General features: G+C 40.5%; 1 protein-coding gene across 6 annotated transcripts in view; it reads left to right on the forward strand.

The window, feature by feature from the left end:
• LOC141499283 (dipeptidase 2-like) overlaps positions 1-1,386 on the forward strand; it is a 53,531-nt gene extending 52,145 nt beyond the window's left edge. For all 6 annotated transcript variants that reach the window (XM_074202097.1, XM_074202091.1, XM_074202093.1 and 3 more), the window contains one exon: positions 84-1,386. In XM_074202097.1, coding sequence (XP_074058198.1) covers positions 84-269 — 186 coding nt within the window. In that variant the 3' untranslated portion in view covers positions 270-1,386. The remainder of the gene's footprint in view (positions 1-83) is intronic.
• The last annotated feature ends 7,221 nt before the right edge of the window (positions 1,387-8,607 follow it).

Genomic DNA, 8,607 nt, shown 5'->3' on the forward strand with positions numbered 1-8,607 from the left:
AAGAGCCTCTGTGTCCAGTGTCACTCCCTACACCTTACTTAAAATGGTGGGAGCTGCTACCTCCTAACAATGCCTCTCCTCAGGTGCGGCAAGAGAGCAAGACCCAGAAGCCCAATGAAGACATGCTCTCTGAAATGGAAACAGAAAATCAGTGTCGATCAACTTTCCAACAGATGATATCACTGAAGCCAGTTTTGAGTGGGCAACCCTTCCTGAGCCCCACTTTTGCCCTTGTCCTCATGTCCTCAATGGGGCAGCTCTTCCCCTGAGATGGAAGGTTGTCCTTCTCAGAACAGATCTAGAGCTCTCAGTTTTGGCCCTGTGGGAAATGGAACCCAGCCTGGTTTGGAAGGACAACCATATCTTCCCCTCCCCTTCACTCTGGTTGACTACTAGCCCCATTTAAGTGGTGTAGAGGCCTGTAAGACATTGGCTCCAATCCACAACCTTCCTTTCCAACCATCAATTAATCTACAGTGGTTCTTCCTGAAAATCAGAGGCCTCTCCTGGCCATCAGCAATGGAGGCCTTCAGATGAAGGTGGAGAGGAAGATAGGTGATGACACAGGACCCAAGCAGCAATTGGATTAGGCTCTCCCAACTGCTCCAAGCTCAGACCCAAACCCTTCTCTTTGTATTACATTATTTCTAGAAGGACTTTGACTAGTAGCTCCCTTTGCTTGGGGAGCCAACTCTGTTTTCCCCTTCATAGGAGATCCATCCCAGCAGAGCCTCTGGTGAGGGGGAACCAGACCTGGTCTGCTCTCTCTCTCTGCTTCCCACCTACCCCAACTAGGAGAGGATATCTCTAAGCTAGTAATTCAGGGAGGAGAGCCAGCCAGGGAGGGGGCCATGTGGGATAGGGCCATGTGGGACATTAGAGATTCAAGTTCTCATCATGATTGCCCCTTAAACTGACCTTCTCTGAACTGACTCGGATGCCTCTGAAGCCCTGGAGTTTACATCTTCAGTTTATGGTTCAATGGAAAAGTGCTTTTTGCTTTTCTCTCTTTTAATCCCAGATTTAATGGCATAGTATCTTATTAGTAGTCCATGTCTTTTGACTTGCTGTTTCCTCTCTCCCTTTTCTTTTCCCTTCTGAGGTTTCCAACATTTTTAGACCTCATTCTGAATTTCATTGAGAAAATTTCAATAAAAAAATTTCTGCTTAGATTAGGTAGAGCACTGACTTTTACCCAACAACCCTTACTCACTAGCCTAGGAAAATGAGTAAGAATAAATTTATTGGAAACAATTTGAAAATCTGTGTCTTCTCTGTTTCTTAGCTTGTACCCAGGGGCGCTGATGTTTAATCTGCAGGCAGTCTTTGATTTTCTTTGGCTGGTGATAGGAGAAAGGGGGACAACTTATTGCTGAATGATCTCTCAAAAGACAGAATTAGGGCTTGGCCAAGGTCCTGAGGAGAGGATGGGTTATTGGATTTCCTTAGGTCACATCAAGATTAGCCTGGCATCTGGGAGGGAGAAGGAAAATATTCTACTGTGAATTTCTTTAGCTTTTCCTATAGGAATTAATTTTCCTCTAAACTGGCTGAGGTGGGAAAGGGAGACCCCGGAACCCCATGATGGGAAAGAAAAAGGGAAACTCATTTATTTATTTATTTTTAGAATTTTACAATTTTTCCTCTAATCTCGCTTCACTCCCCCCACCCCCCGTAGAAAGCAGTCTGTTAGTCTTTACACTGTTTTCATGCTATACATTGATCTAAATTGAATGTGTTGAGAGAGAAATCATATCCTTAAGGAAAAAATAAAAATATAAGAGATAGCAAAATTATATAAGATAACATTTTTCCCCTAAATTAAAGGTAATAATCTTTGGTCTTTTTTCAAACTCCATAATTCTTTCTCTGGATACAGATGGTATTCTCAATCGTAGATACCCCAAAATTGTCCCTGATTGTTGCACTCATTTTTATAACTATGCTCATATTTTTATAACTATTGATAAATATTTTTCTGAAAACTGCTGTTCATTTATTTCCTTGTTTATGCATTTATTTATTTTAAAAGCTCTAGGTTGTAGAGAAACAGGCAAACTCATACATTGTTAGTGGAATTGAAAATTAGTAGTATACTAAAAAATAATTTGTTAGAATCTTTTCAGAGGGTATTTCAACTCTTCTCCTCCTTGTGCCCATTTCCTTTTGAAAAGGCTCAAAAGTAAAACATGACCACTAGTAAGTAACTGTCTGGGGCATGGTGGAAGGGAAGGACTGTGTCATTGAAGGGCAAAGAGATTCCCAGCCAGGATCCTATGAAGGCAACAGGAGCTGTGACTAGAGACTGAAGGAAAATGGACAGTGTAGGGAGAACAGGCACAGGTAGAGCCACAAGAAGCAGGAGGGGAACATTATTGATTCACTATACCAATCAGGCAGACTGAGGTTAAATGACTTGCTCAAGGTCTCACAGCTAGGGTCTGAGCCCATATTTGAATTGGAGTCTTCCTTGTTCTAGGCATACCCCCTAAAATAACTTACTGAGTCTGGCTCTATTTCCTTTCTCTTTCTTCATCTTTAATTATAAAAATCCTGGGTGCCCAATTGACTTGCAAAGGGAGTCCTCTAGCTTGTGGAAGGTTTCCACATTTTAAACAGTGGAGCTTAAGAAAGAGTGTTTCCAGGGTGGCTAGGTGGCTCAGTGGATAGAGCACTGGTCCTGGAGTCAGGAGTACCTGAGTTCAAATCCCACCTCAGACACTTAATAACTACCTAGCTGTGTGGCCTTGGGCAAGCCACTTAACCCCATTGCCTAGCAAAAAAATAATAATAAAAAAAAAAGATTCTATGACATCACTTTAAGGTGCTATTGGGAGAAAAGACAGTGAAGAGAAGATATCTTTTGGGGGCGGCTAGGTGGCATAGTGGATAAAGCATCGGCCCTGGAGTCAGGAGTACCTGGGTTCAAATCCAGTATCAGACACTTAATAATTACCTAGCTGTGTGGCCTTGGGCAAGCCACTTAACCCTGTTTGCCTTGAAAAAACCTAAAAAAAAAGTGTTTCCTTCTACTTTCTGAGGGTAGGACATGGAAATAGCCATTTTCCCTGTAACTTTACCTTGGTAAGGTGAGGGGTGTGGGGACAGCTCCTTTGTGACTAAGCATCTAAACTAGTTTTCATCAGTCAATATTGCTGTGCTACTGAAAGACAAAGAAAAATAATACAAGGAAAAGAACACAGAAGTAGCAAAGCAATACCCACATGGACTCTGTAATTTGATAAATGAGTGTTTATTAAGCATTTACTAGTTGTCAATTACCTAAAAAAGCCAGCAAGACAAAGAAAAGAGAAATATAACCCCCCTGCCTTCATCAAGATTGGATTCTAGGGGCAGCTAAGTGGCGCAGTGGATAGAGCACAGGCCCTGGAGACAGGAGTGCCTGAGTTCGAATCCGACCCCAGACATTGAATAATAATTACTTAGCTGTGTGGCCTTGGGCAGCCACTTAACCCCATTGCCTTGCAAAAACCTAAAAAAAAAATGGATTCTAATAGGGGAAAACAAGAAGTAAAAGGCAGCTGAAAAATTGGAGGGGTATATGGAGAGGAGGGGCCAAGGTAGAGAAGGAGAACTAGGAAATGTAATTTGGTGCTGGTTTGAAGAGAATGTGGTTGGAGTGGTTGCTTCCTCAAAGGATGGTTCAAGTGACCAAGAGAAACAGAAAATTGGAAAGCCTTCCATGCAAGGATTGGGTGAAGGAAATGGAGACGTTAAATCTGCATAAGAGTAGAACAGTTTGTGTGTGTGTGTGTGTACAGTTGTCTTCAAGTAGGAGTGAAAGATAACAGTACTGTAGAAGAAGTATCTTCTAGTTTATATATATATACATACATATGTATGTATTCGCAAGGCAATGGGGTTAAGTGGCTTGCCCAAGGCCACACAGCTAGGTAATTATTAAGTGTCTGAGGTCAGATTTGAACTCAGGTCCTCCTGACGCCAGGATCAGTGCTCTGTCCACTGTGCCACCTAGCCGCCCCTGCTGGGATCATTCTTAATCCAACTGAAAGAATGTGGATCATTACTTGTCCCACAAGGGAAGGTGATTTGTACATGCAATCTATGAATTTCCCACCAGGGGTCACTCTCTTCAGCCATCAGCCTGGGTCTTGGTCACTCACTTACTGATCAATTCAGCTTTAATTTTCCCTGCCTTCTTCATTGAACAAGTGTTGGCTCAGTCAAACCGAAACCTTAGCTCAAATAGACCAGTCTCCCACTACACCCACCGTCATCTCCAGTCGTCCTGATTGCTATCTGGCCACTGGACCCAGGTGGCTCTGGAGGATATGGTGAGGCTGGTAACATTGCGCAGCGCCCCCTCACTCAAATCCAATTCACTTGCTCATGGCATCATGATGGCAGTCCTCTTTGAAAATGAAGAACAAACAATAACAACAGCAGCCTACTGATCAAAACAAGGATGAGCAAGAACCAGAAGGAGCTCAGCCTTCAGTTGTCCCTATTGCTTGGTCAATGCCAAGTTTACTTGAGGCTTGGAGTAACTGTACAAATTTAATCTGGAGCATGGTATTCTTAGCCCAAGGGGTCTGTGGATAGATTTCAGATAGTCTGCAAATCTAAACTGAATTGAAAAAATTTACTTCAATATAATGGTTTTCTTTGTAATCCTATGTATTTTATTTTATGCATTTAAAAACATTATTCTGAGAAGGGATCCAGACCATCAGTAGTCTGCCAAAGGGAACCAAGACACAAAAAGGGTTAATAATCTCTGACCTAAGAATGAAAAGAAATATTATTCAAAATATTAAATGAGAAATCTGCTTTCTATAGCTACCCATAACTTCCTCCAAATAGGGAAAATGCTCTTTCTTAATTTATTTCTCCTTGTATTCATAGATTTTTTTACAGTCAAAATAAGGTAAACTAAGGCACTGAATTCAGAACACAATTTATTTGTAAAGTACAAATTTACCAATAAAAATGGTCTCAGTTTCCCCAACAAAACTAAGTCTCAAAGTTGGGGAATAGCTACCCTTTTTATAAGTGTTTAGGAAAGTTATAAAAAAGAGAATGAGCATTCATAGGTAGAAATAAGTTATGATGGTTAAAAGACCTTGATGCCATCCATATATGGCAAAATCAATAAGACTGTTTACAGAACTGAGGTGTGAGGGATAATATAATTGGTTGGAAATTGGGAACAAGGGGCTAACAGCAACTGGCTCCTTCCCTCCTGTGACCAAGAATTGTTCATTGATTGAGTTCTCCAGCAAGGTTAGAGATAGTGGGCCAGACTTCTTTGGATAATATCCTTGAAGGATAGCTTGATGGAGTAAAGATTCTCAACCTGTCTCCCTGGTGTCCACCTACATTCTTCAAGGTTAACACATTTCTTTCACATAGGAATAGGAACAGTGTTGTCTAAATTTAACTCATTAGAGGACAGCTGAATTTTTGAACTAAATTCAGTTTGATCAAATTGCAAAAAGGATCAATTGAAAAAGTGATATAGAATCAATTTAATTGTTTCAGATTCAAAGACTCAGCACACTGTGATCACTTAGTTTATTGGACATAAAAAAACCCTAAACAAACAAAAAGGAAACTAGATCAAACATACCTTTATGAAAATATTCATTTTCCATCATGTTCTAGCCCTACCAAATCTTTAATTGTGAAAGGAGAGAATCCTGAGGGTAACTCCCCACTGCTGAGGAAAGAGGAATTGAACTTCCCCAGCTCATCAGCTGAACAGGATTCACAGCAGTTGGCAGTCTTGGCGTCTCTGTGGTTTTTCTCTTCTCCAGGCTTCCAGCTGCTCCAGACTTTGTTCCAGATCACGTCTTCTGGCCAGCGCTGCTAGGAGGGACCACATGGCTCTATCTGGTTCTTATTCTCATCTTACTTAGTCACTGCCTTCTGATGATAGAATCCTTTTATCCTATTTTGTGGTTTCTATTCTTGATCTCAGAAAAAGATCATTCAAGTGATGAATTTTCTGTACCAGGATCATCTGATGTTCTTCTTCCAGGATTTTTGTTGTTGTTTCAAACCTGTTTGACCCTTCATGGGGTTTTCTTGGCAAAGATACTAGAAATTTGCCATTTCTTTCTTTAGCACATTTTACAAATGAGGAAACTGAGGCAAACAGGTCTAAGTGACAGGCCTAGGATAATATTATCAATAGGTGACTGTGTGCATGATGAGTCTTCCTAATGCCAATCCCAGCACTCTGTACTACTGTGAACTCTAAAACTATAGGAACCTTAAGAAAAATAGGGTTAAAACAACAACAGAAAATACAGATTCTTTGGGATTTACAATTAACCTATAGTTGGAGACCATCTATCCCCACTAAGCTGATGATCAGAAAACTTATTTAGAAATAAGAGGAAGAAAACAGAATATACATAACAAGAATAGATAAGCTTCCCACACAGCACTCTATTATTTGATATCAAAGAGAACCATCCTTCTACAGTGCTCTTTCTTGAGAGAAGTAACAGTTTTTATGAGATTAAGTATTCCTTTCCAAGTCATAACTCTTTCCTGGTCTAAGGAGGGCAGGACAAGTCTTCCTTTCAAAATCTAAAGGAAATCAATCTTTGTCCAGGATTATAGTTATAAAAACTTGTATTATTATACTTTGACAAAACTTAGATGCCTTTCTTCCAGATTCTTTTTCATCAAATCATGTCCTGGGACCCAAAGGGCTACATTCATGCATTATCTCATATGAGCTTTGCAACAGCCCTTTGAGGTAGGTACATAAGTATTATTATCCCCATTGTACATTGGTAAACTGAGGCACACAATGAAAGTAAGTAAAGGGGCAGAGGCAAAGAGATAGAAGAATGTGAGGAATGTAGGGTGCTTTGGTCTCCACAGGGAGGAGACTGTCTCAGATATGCCTCACAAATGGGGAGATAAAGGAATTGACCCCAGCTAATCACAGAACTGGGAGAGATCTTCCAAACTCATCCAAAGATGCCAGACCCAAGATTGGAATGAATCTGATCCCAACTGATCTGAGTTGACCTAGGGCTTCTGACCTTTCACAACTAAGTTTGCACAATTGGGTTAATGCATAGTAACCTGCGCAATCCTGTGAGGACTGGGGCTCACCAACGTAACATATATCATATGATCAGGGAGTGGGGACATATGAGAGGGTGGATCTCTTAAATACTAACCCTAATGACAAGGGCCTATGAGGACTCGGAAAGAAAAGACCAAAGTCTTCCAAAATTCTCTAATACTGGATGTTGTTGTACCTTGGTGTGCATTACACTAGGGGGCACCTGTGTCTTGAAAGCTCCATCAATAAAAGGGTCAATACTTCTTTCACTTCAGTAGATTTCATTTTCATACTGATAACAAAGAGGGTAAATGACCCATAGTCAGATGTATTTGAAAACCTGTCATATCAAAGAAGAATTAGATTTATACCTGCTTGCAGGGAAATGACTCTGCGTTTGAGATAGGTTATAACTTCATAATAAGTAGAATGGACCACCTTTGGAAGGAATGAGTTTCCCTTCACAGGAAGTACTGACATCAAAGCTTGATGATAATGTGTAAGGGGGGAGAGGGGTGTAGAGGACATTCTAGGTGAGATATGCATTGTACTAGATAACCTCTGAGATCTCCTCAAACTCTTATAATCTGGAAATATGGGGCAAAGACAATGGAAAAGGATATGGAAGACAGGAATCGGGAAAGTGCCATGAATTTTAAAATTATCTCATTTGATTCTCACAATAACCTTGGGGAGGGAGAAGTTATTATTAGACCTGTTTTACAATTGAAGAAACTGAGGAAAACAGAGATTTCAGTGACTCTTCCAGGGTCACATAGCTAATAAATGTCTGAGGCTTGATTTGAACTCAGGTCTTTCTGATTCCAAGTCCATTAGCTCTATCCACTAAGCCACCTAGCATATACAGTCTTAAGAGGGTCTTTGCTTCTAGTTAGTTTTAAATGTTATCAGAGTACACTTTTTTTTTAGGTTTTTGCAAGGCAAAATGGGTTAAATAACTTGCTCAAGGCCACACAACTAGGTAATTATTAAGTGTCTGAGGTTGGATTTGAATTCAGGTACTTCTAACTCCAGGGCCAGTACTCTATCCACTGTGCCACCTAGCCACCCCCAGAGTACAGTTTTGAATTTGCCCCAGAAGAAAAATTTTGTATTCTGTATTTTATAGAGTAGAAGACTGCCAAAGACAAATTAACTCATTAAATTCTAAGCAAATCTGCTTGGGCAGCTAGGTGGCAATGTGGATAGAGACCCAGGCTTGGAGTCAGGAGGATTCATCTTCATGAGTCAAATCCAGTCCCAGACATTTACTAACTGTGTGACCCTGGACAAGTCATTTGACCTTGTTTGTTCAGTTTTCTCATAAGTAAAATGAGCTGAAGTACAAAATGGAAAATCAGTCCAGTATCTTTGCAAAAAAAAAAAAAACCCAAACAGGGTCCATGAAGAGTAGGAGACCATGGAAAAGACTCAAAACAACAAAAACATCTCTACTTAGAGAAAAAAAAATTCAAAGGAACAGAGATCTATCCTGCTTCTGAAAATCTCCCTGACCCAGTGGTGGGATTCAACTGGTT

This window comes from Macrotis lagotis, chromosome 1 (assembly GCF_037893015.1).
Source record: "Macrotis lagotis isolate mMagLag1 chromosome 1, bilby.v1.9.chrom.fasta, whole genome shotgun sequence".
Taxonomy (NCBI): Eukaryota; Metazoa; Chordata; class Mammalia; order Peramelemorphia; family Peramelidae; genus Macrotis; species Macrotis lagotis.